The sequence below is a fragment of the Triturus cristatus genome, chromosome 1_2, assembly GCF_964204655.1.
Source record: "Triturus cristatus chromosome 1_2, aTriCri1.1, whole genome shotgun sequence".
Taxonomy (NCBI): Eukaryota; Metazoa; Chordata; class Amphibia; order Caudata; family Salamandridae; genus Triturus; species Triturus cristatus.
This window is the reverse complement of record NC_140580.1, coordinates 394,360,932-394,380,281: the sequence shown is the minus strand read 5'-3', so window position 1 is coordinate 394,380,281 and position 19,350 is coordinate 394,360,932. Positions and strand designations below refer to the sequence as shown.

Below are 19,350 nucleotides of genomic sequence, written 5' to 3'. Positions count from 1 at the left end.
AATCAAGAAATGGAGAACCGAGGCTAACTGGTAGGAAATCCTTCAAAAACAAAGTGGGCCTAAAAGTCCAGTTGCTCTCTGAAATTTCAGAAGGGAAACATGTACAACGTGTTACAAAACAATTAATACAATACAAACAGTCATTGAGGCTTTTCTAAAATAACTGTGCAGTCGTGACCTTACAAGTTTAGGGCCATTCTAGTATATGAAATAAAACTGTTTTTGCCCAACTGCTTGAAATAATGCAAAATAAAACAGCAATTTGTGGTACTACATAAATATACATGTTTGAACTATTTAATGCTGCCTTGCTTTTATCTGTACATCTTACATTTCTTCTTATCCCAAGGTTCATACGGCTGTTGTTACAGAGGCACATTGTTTGAAATATACTCCTTTATAAATTTCCAATAAACAACACATTTTTTGTAATGTCTTTTGTTAACTATATTCAGGTCCAGTTGAAAAGCGAAGAATGCAAAACATTTGCGATGAAGATCCTGAAGAAACGCCACATAGTAGACACAAGACAGCAAGAGCACATACGCTCTGAGAAGCAGATCATGCAGGGGGCTCATTCAGACTTCATTGTGAGGTACAACGCATTGTTGTCCTAATACATGCCCGCTCTCTTTCCTGGCCACAGCAACCCAGGTGTATCCCACCCCCATATCATGACTGGAAAACCTCACTCAACTTTACTCCTTTTACTCTGTCAGATACCTTCCAGTTGGCAATCAGATGATTCATTAAGCTTGGGCAAGTTGTGGATTTTAATATTAATATCCTTTGTCATGGAATATAAGGATTGATGTATATTTTCCAGTTTAGAAAACATAATATAATTTACCAAAATGTTTTTAGATAGAGTAAAGTGTGGATTTTGTGTGTCTGTCTTGTCTGATCCCAATTCTTTCTCACGGGTCAGTATCTTGAATTGAGATATTTAGGGGAGCATATTATCAAGGATGGTGTTAAAATTATCGCCGCTTTAGCGACAAGAAACTGCCACTAAAGCGGCGATAATGGGCTTGATAATATGCCGCAGAGAATTCCAATAGAAGCCCATGGTCACACCAGAACATGGGCTTCTATTGGAATTCTTTGCTGCATATTATCAAGCCCATTATCGCCGCTTTTAGCGGCAGTTTCCTGCCGCTAAAGTGGCGATAATTTTAATGCAGTCCTTGATAATATGCCCCTATGTTTTTCAAAGTAAAGATTACAGTTAAAACATCATGATTTGTAACGTAGGAAAAAAAATGTGGGGGCATATCTACAAGGCGGCGATATAAAATTATCGCCGCTTTTGCAGCCGTTTTCGGCCGAAAAGCGGCGATAATTTTATCGCTATATTAGCAAGGTCAAGCTGTCGCGTGAAACCTTGCCTTAGCGCCTGAATTCCTAACGCCCATCTTTGCATCTCTAATGAGATGAAAAGTGGGCGTTCCTCCCCAGGATAACGGGAGAAATGTCGCTAAGCGACATTTCTCCTATTATCAAGCCTCACGCAAAGCAGCATAGCGACAAGAAAAGTAGCGATAACCTCTGTTATCACTGCTTTCCTTACGCCTGCTTTGAAACTGACTTAGCGATGATATCCTATGTAAGGTGGATAGCATGGCTAAGTATGTGAGGCCCTATCAGCAAGCTATCACCAAACTATAATATAATTATCGCCGGTTGTTGCTGATATGCCCCCCAGTTCTCTCCAGAAAAGTTTAGTTAGAAGAATTGCAAAAATGTACAATTGTTGCCACAAACAATACCATAACACATGACTCTCCATTGGGGATCAAAACAGGCTCTTGTCATCGTGATTCTATCTCTTTGAACCTAATTAGAATAATGTATTAATTCCCAAAATAATTAAGTCTGAAAATAAATATTTGACGCTGCTAATGTTATGGCTTGACTTGGATTTGCCTCAATGGTTTTGATTGTGTATGTAGATGCCACAAAAGGCTTGCACTGAACCAGGAGAAGGAGCCTCAAGTTTGAAGGTTGCATACTGTGAACATTCTGGAGGGAGATTGTTTCCAGTAATAAAGTAGACATTCTTGAACTAATATTTCTAAACCACTGACAATATGTCTGCGCAACATTTCTTACAAAGTAGACAATATTTGTGTAAATTAGTTTAATGTGCCCCCAAATGAGAAGTACAGTCAAAGTGTTAAGCCACATGTGATTTCGGCTCAGCAGTGAGGTGTTCCCTGATTCTCGGTTCAGTGACTAAATATCGAGGGACATAATATAGAATGCCCAAAATATCGACGCCAAAATATAGAAGGACAGAATATCGACTCCCTATCTACAAACAGGTAAGTACTAAAATATTGATTCCAAAATATAGAATGTTAAAATATAGTTAGCTAAAATATCTAATTTTTTAAATGTATTAAAAATAATATAAAAGTAATTAAATATTAAAACAATTAAATAAAACATACATAATATAATATAATAAAGCTTAAAATGTAAACATAATAAAAGTAATGTAAAAAAAGTAGAGCTTTTGTTGGATAGTGAGAGCGTAAAAATTACTATTCCCACTCCAGTGAGTGCAACAGTAGGGAAAACGTTGGATAGCGTAGGGGTAAAAATTACTATTCCCACTCCAGTGAGTGCAACAGTAGGGAAAGCGTTGGATAGCGTAGGGGTAAAAATTTCTATTCCCACTCCAGAGAGTGCAACAGTAGGGAAAGCATTGGATAGCGGGAGGGTAAAAATTACTATTCCCACTCCAGAGAGTGCAACAGTAGGCAAAGCGTTCGATAGCGGGAATGGAAAAATTACTATTCCCACTCCAGTGAGTGCAACAGTAGGGAAAGCGTTGGATTGCGTAGGGGTAAAAATTACTATTCCCTCTCCAGTGAGTGCAACAGTAGGGAAAACGTTGGATAGCGTAGGGGTAAAAATTGCTATTCCCACTCCAAAGAGTGCAACAGTAGGGAAAGCATTGGATAGCGGGAGAGTTAAAATTACTCTTCCCACTCCAGAGAGTGCAACAGTAGGGAAATTGTTGGATAGCGGGAAGGGAAAAATTACTATTCCCACTCCAGTGACTCCAACAGTAGGGAAAACATTGGATAGCGTAGGGGTAAAAATTACTATTCCCACTCCAGAGAGTGCAACAGTACAGAAAGCATTGGATAGCAGGAAGAGAAAAATTACTATTCCCACTCCAATGAGTGCAACAGTAGGGAAAGCGTTGGATAGCGTAGGGGTAAAAATTACTATTCCCACTCCAGTGAGTGCAACAGTAGGGAAAACGTTGGATAGCGTAGGGGTAAAAATTACTATTCCCACTACAAAGAGTGCAACAATAGGGAAAGTGTTGGATAGCGGGAGGATAAAATTTACTATTCCCACTCCAGAGAGTGCAACAGTAGGGAAAGCGTTGGATAGCGGGAAGGGAAAAATTACTATTCCCACTCCAGTGAGTGCAACAGTAGTGAAAGCGTTGGATAGCGTAGGGGTACAAATTACTATTCCCACTCCAGTGAATGCAACAGTAGGGAAAACGCTGGATAGTGTAGGGGTAAAAATTACTATTCCCACTCCAAAGAGTGTAACAGTAGGGAAAGCATTGGATAGCAGGAGGGTAAAAATTACTATTCCCACTCCAGTGAGTGCAACAGTAGGGAAAGAGGTGGATAGCGGGAGGGTGAAAAATACTATTCCCACTCCTGAGAGTGCAAAAGTAGGGAAAGTAATGATTTAATTTTAAAATAAGATTACATTAATTATCAATACCAATAAAAAGTTAATTAAAAATAATTACCAATTAATAACAATTAATTACCATTGAAAAAATTTAATTACCAATTAATACAAATTAATTACCAATTAATACAAATTAATTACCAATTAATAATTAATTATCAATTATCAATACACATAAATAAAAAAATAATATTTACTTTATTACAATTAATTTACTTCCCACCCAATTCCCCTATAAACCCACAACCCACTCCCAATAATAAAAAATACAATTAACATTATCAACTAATCAATTAATATAAATAATTTTGCAATTAATAAAAATTAATTAGCAATTCATACAAATTATTTACCCATTAATACAAATTAATTACCAATTAATAATTAATTATCAATTAATTATCAATACACATAAATAAAAAATGTATTATTTACTTTATTACAATTAAATTACTTCCCACCCAATTCCCCTACAAATCCACAACCCGCTCCTAATAATAAAAAATACAAGTAACATAATTATCAATTAATCAATTAATATAAATTAATTACCAATGAATAACAATTAATTACCAATTAATAATTAATTATCAATCAATTAATTATCAAAACATATAAATATAATTAATATTTAATTAACTATAATTAAATTACTTCCCACCCTATTCCCCTATAAACCCACAACCCGCTACGGAATTAAATTACGCAAAAATTAAATTACATAACATTCATTAGTTTAAATAAATTAAACATACATTACAAAAATAATACATAATTTTAACACATATACTACCATACATAACACTAACAAAAAATCGATATTATAGATATCTATATTTTTAAATTCGATATTATGGTAATCTATATTTTAAAATTCGATATTATGGAATTCTATATTTTTTAATTCTATATTATGGAAATCGATATTTCGTACCCCAATTTCGATATTCTGACCTATCTATATTTTGATAATTCGATATTCTGTCCACTCTATATGTTTTGAATTCGATATTCTGGGCAGTCGATATTTCTGAATCGCTATTTAGGTTGTTCATCCTGATTCTCTACCGACAGGAAGCAAGAGGCCTGCTGAAAAATGCCTACTCCACATAGAGTGATTTGACAGATAATTTGAAAGTATGGCAATGCTTATGCTAAGCGTTCAAAGCAAGAGGAATACTTCTGGGTAGCAATAGCCCTCATGCTTTAAGGGGGGCAAACGACTTACAAATCAGCTCAGCCCTAGTTGAAAAGGTCGTGTCTGCCCCAATGGCCAGGAGATGTCGCATCTGCAGATACAAGTAAAACAGTGAAACTGAAGAAAGATTGGTTTCTTCACTAATTCGTCATTGCACGGGCAAGCATGCATTGTAGAATCTTAAAGCTCCCACAGAATATTCTCTTCCTTGCTACTTACAGTATGAAAAATTGTAGTGAGTTTAATTTGCCTTCCACTATTCTCTCTTCGTGCAGATGTTAAAGCAGTCTCTTTACCACACATTGTACTTATCTTATTAAGTGCATCACCAGTGGATTTATTTCAGTGATGCATAAATGGGTGCAAAGGAAATCTTTGATAGAAACAATTCACAAGGTGTATCTGTCCGTTTCACTCGGGAAGATCATAATCATGTACTGTTTTATCAAAATGTCTGCGTTATTGTGCAAGAGTGAAACATTAACAGTACTTGCTCAAAAAATAATAAAAGAGTAATACTTTTTCTCATTTTAAAAATGCAGGTTATACAGAACGTTCAAGGACAGCAAATATTTATACATGTTGATGGAAGCTTGTTTAGGAGGCGAACTTTGGACGATTCTCAGGGACAGGTAAGAACTCTCATTTCCTGAGTTGATGTCATTTTGGTTTATAATTGCTTCATTGCAATTCAATGATCAGTTAGGTTTGTAGATTACTAATTCACTTTAATTTATGGGTTCTGGTTTTCTGTAAAATTGATTGAGGATGGCTGTGGCTCACCTCATCCACTTTCAAAGCTCAATCTAAAGAAGCACACCAATGTCTTCCGATGGGAAGGAATAACATATGTGCTCTAGAGGGACAAATTCTCCTCCTGGGTCATCTGTACTGCAATATACATAGAGCAAAGGAGGATTCTATCATTTGCTTGTGAAATGGCTCTTTCTGCAATCTTAAATGAGGTCTGCAGGTGGCCTAGGCGAAATTTAAATTATGCTGGATGAAATTACGTAATTTGGGGAATTTCACGTTATGCTTGTTATCTGAAATTCTGAAAATGACGCCATTATGCCATTTCGAATAATTACAAACCATTGGCTGTAAAAATGTACTGCAAAAGTGCGAGTCATCGTTAAACACCCGAACAAAGGAACTCTCCATACTCTAGATTCCTCTTTTACATTTTCTTCATTTATCTTTCAAACTGGTGATCTTTAGTTTAGACCCCTGTCTCACTTTAGAGTGTCTCCTTCCCAGAGCAGTACAAATTTGCAGAGTCCATTACTTTTAAAGTTGCATTACTGGTTGACTGGAGTTTGTGCCCTGATCAAGCAGCAACAACAATCCTAGTCAGGGTTAGGCACAAGCAAACCCCAAATCAGCTTGTTCTCAGCCCCCTGGTAGCCTGGCAGAGCAGTCAGACTTAACTTAGAATCAATGTGTAAAGTGTTTCTGCAACACTTCAAACAGTAAAACAGTGAAAACACCACACAAAAAGATTCCCACGCTAGGGTAGAAATATAGAGATTCATTTAACAAATAAAACAAGACTGAAATGACACAGATCAGTAGATCCGGAGATATCGAATTGTAATATTTTTAGAGAAAATAGTGCCAAAAGCATCAACTGTTGGTTGGTTGCGCTGGACTGGGACAAAGTCACAAGTACAGGCAAACTGCGATGGGTTACAGGTCACCTACATGAACGCAGTTAGGCCCTCTTAACAGAGTACCTTCAATCCTGGTTTGTGGAACTTTGCATGGATCTGTGCCAAAGATGTGTCATGCAGCTGAGGCGATGCATCAGTTCCGAGATGCAGAGAGGTTGCCTCAATGTTGAGGATCCCATCGATGAGGCTTGCGATGCAAAGTTTGGCATCGGGGAGGTGATGCATAGTCGGGTCAATGCGTCGGATCCGAAAAGTTGGAAAACTGCGATGTGGAATCCGGCGTCATTGCTGAGGCTGCCGTCAACGAGAGATGTGAGAGCCTGCACTGAGGATGTGCCTCAAAGTGGCAGTTCTGAAGGCAATGCGGGCTGCTTTGGCAATGCGAGTCTTTGCAATGGGTCCAATCCACACAGCAGCAGAGATGTGTCAATTCGGCTCAAGGTTGCGCTGCAAAGCAGGATCCACAGAGTTTGTCAAAGCAACTTAGGCCCACTTCCAAGGGTCCAGGATTGGGGTGGCATCACTTGGCAGGGTAGACTCACAGATGGCAGAGTCCAGGTGCCGATGCAAGATTGTTGGATGCCTGTTATGTCCCTAAGACTTCAGATGAGGAGGTAAGCCAACTTTCCCTTGGGGTCACCCTGGGCTTTGCGTTCATGTGATGCAGGTCCAGTCCTTCTAACCCAAGCAAGAGGGCATCAGGTCAGAACATCAGGTCAGCAGTTCCTTCAGAGAAGCAGTCCAGCAGAGTGGCAGTCCTTGTAGCAGCACAGCACTCCTTCTTCATGGCAGAGTATGTATCCACAGCTCCAGAAGTGTACTGAAGTAGTGGATTCTGAGATCCTTTTATTATATACAGTTGTGCCTTTGAAGTGGGGAGAAGCTTCTAGAGGCATGCCTTTGAATTGCACATATACCTGCCTACCTGCCCTGGCTCCGGATCTACTACAGGAAGTATGCAACCCTTAGTGTGGAGACAAGACTCAGCCTATTCAGGTTTAAGTGAGGTTGTGGCCATCCCCTCCCAGTCCCTACCAGTCCCTACCAGTGATAGCCCATCCAGTCACACTTAAGCTCTAGCTGGGTGTGGCTCTCTAGGAGGAACACACAAAGCCCAACTGCCAACTATGCCCAGTCATGTGACCAGAGACTGGCTGCAGGTACCAAATAGTTAGGGCAAGAAAATGCCAACTTTCTAAAAGTGGCATTTTCAGGATTGTAATTTAAAATATGACTTTGTCATAAATTGTGATTCCAGAGACACCAAATATGAACCACCATTCTCTTCCCATTTGGAAATTATACTTATAAAATGTAATATGGCAAGTCCAATGTTATCTTATAGTCGAGATAGGACTTGCAGTGAGTAAAAATGAATGTAAGAGTTTTTCACTATCAGGACATGTAAAACTTAAAAGTACATGTCCAACTTTTTAAATACACTGCAGCCTGCCTTTGGGGCTGTAAAGTGTCTACATTAAGGGTGACTTATATGTATTAAAAAGGAAGGTTTGGGCCTGGCGAAAGGTTTATTTTGCCTGGTTGGCATGTCAGGTTAAAATTGAACACACAGGCTCTGCAATGGCAAGCCTGAAACATGTTTTAAGGGCTACTCAAGTAGGTGTCACAATCAGTGCTGCAGGCCCGCTAGTAGCAATTACTTTACAGGCCCTGGGCACATGTAGTGCGCTTTACTAGGGACTTGTAAGTAAGTTAAATATGCCAATTGGGGATTAACAAATGTTACCATGTTTTAGGGAAGGAGCACAAGCACTTTAGCACTGGATAGCAGTGGCCAAGTGTGCATAGTCCTAACAACAGCAAGAACGAAGTCAGCAAAAACAGGAGGTCTCAAGGCAAGAAGTCAGGGGTAGACCACGCCAAGGATGCCAGGACAAATAATCACTTTCTTCAGGACATTGTGGAACGAAGCAGTAGCTGCCTTCGCCTTCGTTAAAAGGGCTTTGACTTGATTGTGGCAAAGGCTCTTCGTTACAAGGCGATGACATTGAATAACCCTGCTTTCCTGCAGAGGAGTTGAAAGCCACAACAGACAAATGTCACTTACATTTAAAATGGCACAGCAAAGATGCCAGTAAATGTGTTAATTGTTATCTTCTAAAGCATAGAATTCTGCACCGCAGAAACCTAAGCAGTGACCCACTAACACCAATGTTAATCTATGGTTTATAAACTGATTTAGAGAACGAAGACAACTGTTATAAACAGGAATGAAGAAGCTTTTCGTGAAATCAGAACCATACGGTCTATGTTTTTCAATGTAACTAAACCTTTCAAATCACTAAACCCCAAATGTGTCCTTGACTTCAGTTCTCCAGAACATTGTACACGTTTCCAGTAAAGGGAAACACCATTCTAATTCTCTTAGGCGACAGTGGTTTGAGTGGTTTTCCAACATTTCATTTTTTGTTCAAGCAAGTCTCACTTCATGACATGATATAGATATTTTATATCACTGCCTATATTACTCAAGTTAAAAAAAAAGCAGGCACGCTTTATCACGTATAAGCATTCTTGAAGAACCGTGCTACAAAAGCCTTGGTACTGTGTTCCATTGAGCCTTCTAGAACTAAAATACACAAATATGAACACAAACCTATTGACCAACTGTAACATAAACTTTTTTTCTCCATATACAGTCAGTAGTGTTGGTCTTAACCCTTTTGCTGCCAAAGTGAACTACTTTTACTCTGGCTATTTCATCCATAAGATATCACTATCGTGTTCTGCTGGACACGTTCTAGTGTTCCAGGAGTGTGCTGTGAATACACTTTACACACACCCATCACAGGTGTCACTGGTCCAGTGACCCAGCTAATAAAAGGGCCGGGCGCACGTGTCCTGGGCCAGTTACCAGTACCATAGTACTGTGTGTGCGTGCACTATTCCCATGTATGTGGGCCTAGCGCCCCCAACTTTGCAATCCCCCTACTGTTTTAGGGTCACATGCATATGCACAACGGCAGCAAAAAACACTATATGACTATTTTAAATGCAGCCGAGAGACACTGAAAGGGTTAATGCTGTCTGATTGACAGACGGCGATGTTATATTGTTGCATATGTACAATGGAGAGTTGTCCGTTATATCTCATTCTCATGGATGCCGATTCACGGAAATGCCAGTGGTAGTGAGAATGACACCATGCACTCCTTGAGCACGGATAACGTCAGAGAGTTACCTCTTTTTTCATACTTAGCTTCTCGGATGCATCTCGTTTGCACCTGATGGAAAAGTAGAGAAACTGCAGAAAGTAAACAGGGGGGCAGATTTACAAGTCCCTTGCGTCATTTTTGCGCCGCAGTTGCGTCACTTTATGTGACGCAGCAGCAGCGTAAAAATGCGGCCCATATACAACGTGACTTATCTAGGGAGATGCGTCACGTTGTAAAGCCCTGCGTCACATTATACCTGCATCAGGTATAATGTATGCAGGGGGGCGTTCCAACGCAAAAAAGCCTCGTAGAAGTGACGCAGTGAAATCTACAAGATTTCATTGCACCACTTCTAGGACGCCACTGCGTCAAATTCTTACGCCTGCTTGAAGCAGGCGTAAGGATTGACGCAGCACAACTTGCGCCATGGTGCGGCGTATTGTAAATACGGCACATCCATAGTGGCGCAAGGGTTTCTCAAAGTGGCGCAGGGAAAGTGACGCATCTTCACAGATGCGTCACTTTCTTGTAAATCTGCCCCAGGATTTTTAGTGGCCAGCTAACTTTCTGTCCCTGCTGCTGCTTTCTCAACTCCTGAGGTCTGGATCAGCAAAGGCAATTCCATGGTTCCTAAACAGCAAATCATGGATAGCTGGTGCTGGCCTTGCCTATCCCAAATTGATGCCCAACACTCGTTTAGTACTTGAAATACAAACATTCTACCCCAAAAGGTTCCCATAATGGCATAACACATAACATGGAAGGATCTTTTAAGTCCCCCCTGATACATATTTCGAAAAAGGCCCCTCCTAGGAAGAGCTACTCAGGTGTATAGATGTGATGATTAGACTGCAACATACTTTGTTTAGGCTGTTTTTATGCTCATTGATATATTATGCTTATAAATTGTTTACATGTGGTGATTCATGGACTCCCACAGTATAACCTTTACATTTGTGTGGGGAAAGCCGTAGGGCAGTGGTTCTTAACCTGCGGGCCGAGGACCCCCAGGGGTCTGCGACACGTTCTCAGGGAGTCAGTGGGCTAGAGTGCCGCGCTGCCTGGGGAAACTAGGGGCAATGGTTTTTAATCAAAATGAGGCAAGAAAACTTATGTTTGTACTTCTCACATTTTACTTAATTTGCTTCCCTAGGAACATTTGTGTTTTTTCCAGCTCTTTGTTTTCCTTTCATACTGCACATTAATCTTATATTGTGCGTGCTGTGACCTGGGTCGCTTGTAGGTGTCTCTATGAGTTCAGGTTGTGGGTGGGTGTTTCTAAATGGCCATAATTCAGAGGCTTGGAGCTGAGGCTGAAGGCAGTGCGAGTTTCTCACAGAGCCTAGGAGTGGGTCATTAACGTGTTCAGACTACTTGAACATCCAATCCTTGGCCTCTGTGCAGTGTGCAAGAGAATGTCAATTGAGTGAGATGCATGAAGGTAAGTGCAGAAGGAGAGAATGAAAAGAGGGTGCAGAAGAAGAAAGTGACGATTTTTTTAAAATAACTTTTTATTGGCATTTATACATAGCTCAAATATACAATCTATATTGGTATCCTTCTTAAACAACAGCAAATAGAAAAAAAAGTGACGATTTGTGAAACGTTAAAACAAAGGATTTCCGAATGATGTGGGGAGAAACAGTCTTTGGGTCCTAGCTTCCAGGAGTGATTTATTAGGGGTCCTCAAAAGTTAAAAGGTTAAAAACCACTGCCACAGGCAATCAACTGCATATCATAAAACATACATAGCAGAGAAATCAATTATTTGTGAATGCATACAAAAGGGAATGTGGACAATTAGCTGCTTCAACAAAAATATGAAACGATAAACAATTTTTCTGATGTTAATTGTAAGAAATGAAGAACACATTTCAAAGTGGGGCCTGTTGAAGTCATGTTTTTATTCTCTGCATTCTGCTCTTTCCAAAAAACTGTCCTTTGACAACATTCCAACAGCAAAGCAACACAAGGAATAACTCAAACTGGTTATAAGTATGAATTTTATTCTGTTTGGCGTTTTACTGTATTTTATTTTTAACTGTATATTGTGGAGCCAATTCTGCGTGCTGGAAATGTGTCAGCAGTGCCAGTGATACATCTGCCCAACTAGCCCACAGTGGAGATGTGTACCTACATTGCTGACCACATTCCTGTGCAGTTCACTGAATTGGACCAAGTGTGTCTGATACCAGTATGTATTTCCATCTTGCAAGAAGCACAGCTGCTATAAATCTGATGATCGCTCCTCTTTCCTTGCCAATAAGAGCAGACTCATACATTAAACTGTACATTTAAAGTGTTCTGCTGTGAAGGCATAATTATATTTACCAGCAGCAGTATCAGCAGTAATTGGATGGCAAATGGCTGGCTTGCTTAAATGCTGCCCATACTGGTAGGAGACATCCAACTTGAGGTTTTTTTTCTCATGATTTTGTTGAACTTCACCTCCATTCTTGGCGGTCACCGTACAAAACTGTCTCGTCTTCGATGTACATCTGCCATGCATATACACTTATCTGGTGACACATGAACTTGAGGACTGGTGGGTTTCCAGGGGAAAAAAAGCCGAGAAGAGTTAGATTTTCAACCCTTGTTTTCACAAATGATTCCTAGCTGATGAATCTAGTGGCTTATGTCAAATTCCTTTTGGAAGCTCGTCCAATGGTTAAAGCCCACAGTTCAGTGGCACTATCCACGACGTAGGTTTTTACAGGTTTCTGTCAATATAAACATACTACATCAGAGATCAACAACACTTTTTCCTATGTTGTAGACAAATCATTTGAAATTAGTTGAGTTTAAGCTGTGTATAAAATAGAGTATGTTTAGAACATAGTTTACACCTCTTTTGTAGAATATCTGGTTGAATGTGTTACAATCTAGTGTAGCTGTCCAGTGAGGGTTTAGAATATCTAAAAAAAAAAAAAGGATATGTGATTCAGGTGGGGTTCAGTGCCTCCTTTTAAATTGGCAAAAATGCCGCGAAACCAGCAGAGACACAAATATTCAATTATTTTAACTCACCTTTGCAGCTTCTATCATTACTGTTAAATTAATCTATTTGGCACCCTGATTGTATGTTTACATTAGCTGCCAATGGGCTGTTGTAATCAGAAATGAGAGTGAGCGGAAGAGGGGGCAGAGGAGGAAATTGGTGCATGTTTTGTATTTCTCTATAGTTACCAAAAAGATTTCGGCAAATTAAGGGAAGCAGTGGCCCACACCAGAGTTGTCTTGCTAAATAATGTGCAGAATTACCCGTATTTTCGCTTTATAGCATACTGTGCAAAGTTACCTAAAAAAAGGAAGGCCAAGCAAGGATATAGTTATTCTGGTTTTGATTGGTTAAAATGCAACAAATAGCAAGGAAGTCCAAATTTGCTCTGAAAAAAAATTGGAAATATTTTCTGTAGATTATCAGAAACCATTTTAGACTGATTTTGGCACCACATCGCAAAGATGCCAACTTTGGGGGACTGATGTCTGGATTGTTGCCCCATACCCATATGACACCCATGGCTCTCTATATGACACTCTACAGAATAGTGACTTTGTATAAATTATATGCAAAATCAGTCTGTAGGCAAATCAGTGCAGACTACCCGCCAGTCAGGTTATCTTGATGTAACAAATTGAGATATGATCTCCCTTCAGAATATATTATGTTTTCATTGTAGATTTGAAAAGTAATACCCTTTGGGAAGTTGTGTAGACATCTATCAATACAGACATACACTCTGATAATTGCCAAACAAGCTACTTGAAACACATGTATTAAATCAAGGAAACATTTCATTGGTCCTCTGTGTGATGTCATCATCATCATCGTCATGAATCAGAGCGTCAGACATTCAATCTCATTGTGCTCTTCCAGGTGTTTTTCCTCATCCTTAGACAGCCGTGTGCTGCTGGCCTAAGGCCATTCAACATTTGATATGTTGAATGTCAAATATCTCAGACTCTATATGCAAAGTAAATTGGTCAAACTTTTCAGTCAAAAAGCCTTACGTTCTCTAATTTGCTGTTCTCAACATCTCTTGCAGAGGTTCGTTTGAAGATGCGACCACTAGATTTTATACAGCATGCGTAGTAGAGGCGTTTGCATACCTGCACTCCAAAGGAATCATTTATAGGGACCTCAAGCCAGAAAACCTCATTCTGGATCATCGAGGATACGCCAAGCTGGTGAGTAGCGTAGAGGAGATTCAATTGACACGCATCTTCATTCCTTCAGTCAATGCCTGTGATGCTATCGCGGGGAAATGATCTTTACTTCACAGTCACTTCCCCTGCTCACGAAAGCCGTAAAAGTAAATGAAACAGTTAAATAAAAGAATGGTTCTAAATTTAAAGACTTAAGATAGCTTGGGTACAACCTCTAGGCTTGTCTTTAAATTTTCTTTACATTTTCAATATTTCCCAAAACCAACGTAACATTTTTGGAACAGGTCTTTAAGAATTTTATGTTCTAGAGAAGACCACTTTGGTGACATTAGAAGTAGTTGCCTGCAAAATCTTGACTTTTTTCAGGATTTTTTTGTAAGCATGATAGAAAATTTAGCAAAATTAACTTGGCAAAATCTCTCTCATGAATAATTACCATGAGGACATACTTCACGTTCAAAGTTCATGCGGCATAACAACAAGAGTAACGATATGAAGAAAAAATGTATCCCAAGAGACAATTTGGGCTCAAACATTCAGGAAAAATGGTGAAAATGTTCATGGAAGTCACATAACAGAAATTTGTGATTCTCACAATTCTTACATAAATCTACATACAAGACACCCTATCTGGCAGGATGCATCTTTTTGAAATAAATTGCATAGTTTTTGGGAAACTATATGTTTAATTATCCACTGTCTATATTAAATTAATAAATCATTCTTAATCACGGAAATTAATAAACTTTGCAAAAGAATAATGATTGTGAACATAATGTATTTGTTGGCAAAATACTTGGTGCTGAGTGTGCATGCGTGTGCCAGGGGAGTAGCGTTTGCTGTAGGTAGATATTGCCTATCCTTAGATCCAAACGGCAGGTCGGCTCTTCAATTGCATTACTTTTGAATGTTTATGGAATTTTGCTTCTTTCAGGTCGATTTTGGCTTTGCAAAGAAAATAGGATTTGGAAAGAAAACATGGACCTTTTGTGGAACTCCAGAGTATGTAGCGCCAGAGATCATCCTGAACAAAGGCCATGACATTTCAGCCGACTACTGGTCACTGGGCATCTTAATGTATGAGCTTCTGACTGGCAGGTATGGACATTACCATAGCATCTGCACCTAACCAAGGACCAGGTCACTGCAAGACATGTCTGCCTTTGTTACTTTCATTATAATGATGAAAGCTGTATGGAGTGTTATGTTAATGGACATGAAAACACAACAGCAAAGCAAAATGAGCGGAAAAACGTAGAATCTCAAAATGAGTTGTGACTGCATATGTCTGTATCGAGATGAAGGCCTTTTCATGGACCTTTACAATCTCAGGGCCTGTATCTTGGAACTGTGCGCATGTGACCATGGCTTAATTTGAACTGGTGGTTTACAGTGCTCGGCACCGGCACTTAATTGTCAACACCTGAGCTTGTGACAGGCTGCCACAAGATGGGGCTGTCTGTCTAACATAGAGCTCACCACAACAACAGATAATTATTAATTCAAAATACATAAAAAAAATGACTGTTACTTGCCGCCCAAGCCATTCTTATAGCTTTAGAGGCCTGAAATAGTCTGAACTGTCACACCTGTAGGAGTGTGATGGTTAGTAGTTGTGTTGTTACTGTCATTGGCAGCATGGCAGGGCCAGTGTGTGGTGCAAGCTGCAGTGGTCTCCTGACGAGAACCCTGGCATTTTTTTACAAATTAAACACTGCATGTGACAATAACTTTGACTCAAGTTCGTCACACATGGAGATTGCGCATGCAGGCTAAATGTGTTAGTAGAGGCTCCAAATATCTTAGCACATGCGTTAAATGTATTATCACATGCACAAAAGTGAAATGAGGCACTATTCAATTACAGGTGTGCAATGCACTCGAAGGCAATATAAAACGTAATAGCACTAGTGCTAATGTGCAAGGACACTAACGTAACCAGTGTTCTAGAGCAATTGCCCATTAGTGCTATCTCAGATGCATGGTAGGCAGATAGGCCGTCTAAATAAATGGCGCAACTGAAAAGAGGCAGAACGCTAAAAACGATTTTCCATGAAAGATGTAAGAGCTAAGCATTCCATGAAAAAAGTGCATGTTTTCCCAACAGCGTTACTGTTGCACGTTGACATTAGCAAGGCATGTATAGAGATTGAAATGTCTGCCTGCCTTGTCAATCCTATCATCAAATCTGTCTATGAATGAGGTAAGAATCTGTTTGGGAACAAAATGTCTTCCTGTGTAAATTTGTCCGTTTTGACTGTGGAGGAACGTAGTGATTCATAAAAATTCATCAAAATATATATATATATTTTTTAAGCCAGGCTGTGTATGTATGCAATATTCAGTGGCGGTTCCTCCATTAGGATGGAGGAGCGTCAACACCAACACCACCCCCGCCCCCGCTGCAAGTGCAGTAAATATGAAAAATAAAATGGTAATAAATTGATTTATAACCATTTTATTTTTCAGTGAAGCCAGCCTGAGCCAAGTGCAAGGGAAATGGAGGCTAATCCAGTTTAAAGTGCACTTATCCATTTGACTGGCTGTCTTGTGACGGCCAGCCTGACAAGCGCTCTTTAAACATGGGTTAGACAGCTCGGTGGAAGCAGGCACATACCCCAGTTCCTTAATAAGCACTGAATAATAGAAATTGGGGAGACTGGAAGTAATTAGGATCCAGCATACACACACCCATACATAATTATCAAAGTTTATAGAGTAAGCACTGAGCGGGCCCACTTCAATAAATTCTGGCACTTCTATCATTGCTGGTTAATATTATCAGCAGCATGAGAGTAGCATCTGGATTGGTTATTGGAGATGACTCGGGGACCCGACGCTGTCGTAGCGCCACAGACTGCAGGACTGGAGAGGAACACCAAGGCAGCGGGAAAGTATCCTTTTTCTATTTAATAAAAAATTGTTTTTAACCTACTTAGAGGCAGTATGAGAAATTCACAATGCCTTCAGCCTCAGCTCCAGAGCTCTTAATCGTGGCTCATTTTAAACACTGTTTATAACGGACAACGATTGAGAGCTTTGATGTTGAGCCTATGCATGAATGTCATTTAGGAGTCTCCAGGGGTTACATCTGCAACCCAAGGGTGTGCTTATGCAAGAGAGTGTGTATGAGTGAATGTGTGTGCGTGAGTGAAAGTAAAGGTCAAATGGCTCGTGATGTCACTTCCACTATCCTTGGCATTTTGGTGAATTGAAATCCATGAGTATAAGGGCACTCCTTCAGGGGCCTCAAGCTTTCCAGGGGTGTGAGGGCCCCATTTGAGCATAGGGCCAATTAGCAATTGTGATATATAGGAGAATCAGTGGCCCCATCACATTTTTCAGGGGACCCCATTAGTTTGAGTTACACAACCATCTTGATCTGCAAAGTTTTTCACTTCAGTAAGTATTACCTAGAGCCAACACTGATGTAAGCAATTTTCTATGCCTACACAAAATTACATTTTGCCTTATGATTGTTCTTTTTCTAAATACCAAAAAACCCTGTTTTATAGCCATTTATTATAATTTGGTATTTTGTAAATTCAATTTGTGGCTCTGGTGTAGGGTAGTCGCCACCAGTAGCCTTAATGTGACAGCAGCCCAAAGGGTGTACAATATAGAATTCCATACTGAGAAACAGAAATTTTGGTTGACACAATCAGATTTTCTTAGTGGAAATAGCTTATTACAGCAAATAAGTCTACCTGTTTAAGTTAATTTTCTACTTGTGTTTGCAAGGGCTAGGGGTAGAAAATTGGTAGCAAAAGGACAAGTTAATGGAGTCATGGGATATATTTGGAACTCACATCAAATCAAGAGGTTGCGGTTGTTGACAAACATTTTCCATAAGTTTTCCCACCTTGAAAACACATTGAAATGTATTCACCCAAAACCTGGGCATAAGCGAGCTTTCAGGGTAAGCTTGGGACTGGAACACTTCATATTTAAAGGAGGCCTTTGGGAAAGGAGTTTGTGGGCAAGGAGTTGTCCATTGGTTGAAAGCAAAATAGAAATGTGCTGCAAATTGCAAACTAAGCTAGTAAATTGTCTGCCTATGGACCATCCGCCTGGTCCACAGTTACTGTTTTTAGACATAATGCTTGGAAATCCATGACTTCTGGAGATCACCAGGGCAATGTCCCAGGGCTCTTTGTAAATAAGTTGAGTCACAAATGCAATTAGAAGCATGCATAAGCATTGAGATCCACATTTTTGTGAAGGCCCATCATTCCATTTTCTATGCTTTTCAAGTTAATTTCTAACAATAATCTGTTCACCTTAATGATTTATAGTTACACTAGAAGATAGCAAACAAAATACTACAAGGAGAAAGAACATTAATTATAGGTACATTCTTTAGAGCACATGGCCCCTTCCTAGGGAACATCTTAGCACTAGTGGAAGGCTACAGATGGTTTCTGGTGCCAAACTTAATGATGCTCGTTTTTGGAAGAAAGGATGGATGGCTGATTGAAACTTTTGGGGATTGAACCTGTGACCGGAGAGGTTAATCTTAGATTGCTGCAGTAGTCCACTGTACTACCAGCTGTGACGATAGATCTATGTTTGCAATTTATAACCAGTGAAAAAAAAAGTCAATTTCTCGAAAACATGCTTTTGGGTGACTTCAACTTAAAGGGGGCATTATGGCTTGCAACTCAGTGCCATGCCTTACTTCCTAACTGAATGGTAATGCTGATATCCAACATGGCGCCAAAAGTATTCGCATTAAAGGTTTCATCATTAATTTTATTATGTTTGAGGAGGATCTTATCTCAGTGAAAAAACCTGTAGTTGAAGACTAGTCAGATCTTTTCAAATCCCTTCCTCCATCAATATGCTAAAAATAGGTTTCACAGTTAATCAAAATATGTAAGACAGTGGAAGCTACAATCTGTATCTGTTACATCAAAAACATTGACAATTGAGAAGTGGGGCAGACGTTATCCTCCCAATAACTAGTTAAAACACAATCATAAATGTAAATTTGTTCATAACTCATAAGAATAATCAATAGCATAACTCCCTTAAATGAAAAATAGATTAGTTATGCTAAAATAATGCAGGGACACTGAATGGCAGATGCTCAACTAGTTCATCTACATATGATAAACTGTTCTGTTCAAGTGAAAACTGAACCCCTTCTCATTCCATCTCACAACAACTCGGGGACACAATACGGATCCATTGTGGCCCATTACCTTCAAACTGTACCCTAGACCACTTTGAAAAGTTGTATGGAGCATCATCAACACCTAGAATTAGATCACCAGTTAGCCAAACTCTATTAAAAAAATTACTCTGGCTTTGTAATAAGAAAACTCTCCCTAGGTACAAACTAACCTTGATAGTCAAACAATGTTTAAAACTGTATGCACTGAAGACAACATTTCCACTGTTAATT

General features: G+C 39.4%; 1 protein-coding gene across 2 annotated transcripts in view; it reads left to right on the top strand.

The window, feature by feature from the left end:
• Nucleotides 1-19,350, top strand: part of PRKG1 (protein kinase cGMP-dependent 1) — a 1,992,201-nt gene that overhangs the window by 1,950,223 nt on the left and 22,628 nt on the right. For both annotated transcript variants that reach the window (XM_085605357.1, XM_085605347.1), the window contains exons 11-14: nucleotides 456-595; nucleotides 5,470-5,559; nucleotides 13,823-13,964; nucleotides 14,878-15,041. In XM_085605357.1, coding sequence (XP_085461483.1) covers nucleotides 456-595; nucleotides 5,470-5,559; nucleotides 13,823-13,964; nucleotides 14,878-15,041 — 536 coding nt within the window. The remainder of the gene's footprint in view (nucleotides 1-455; nucleotides 596-5,469; nucleotides 5,560-13,822; nucleotides 13,965-14,877; nucleotides 15,042-19,350) is intronic.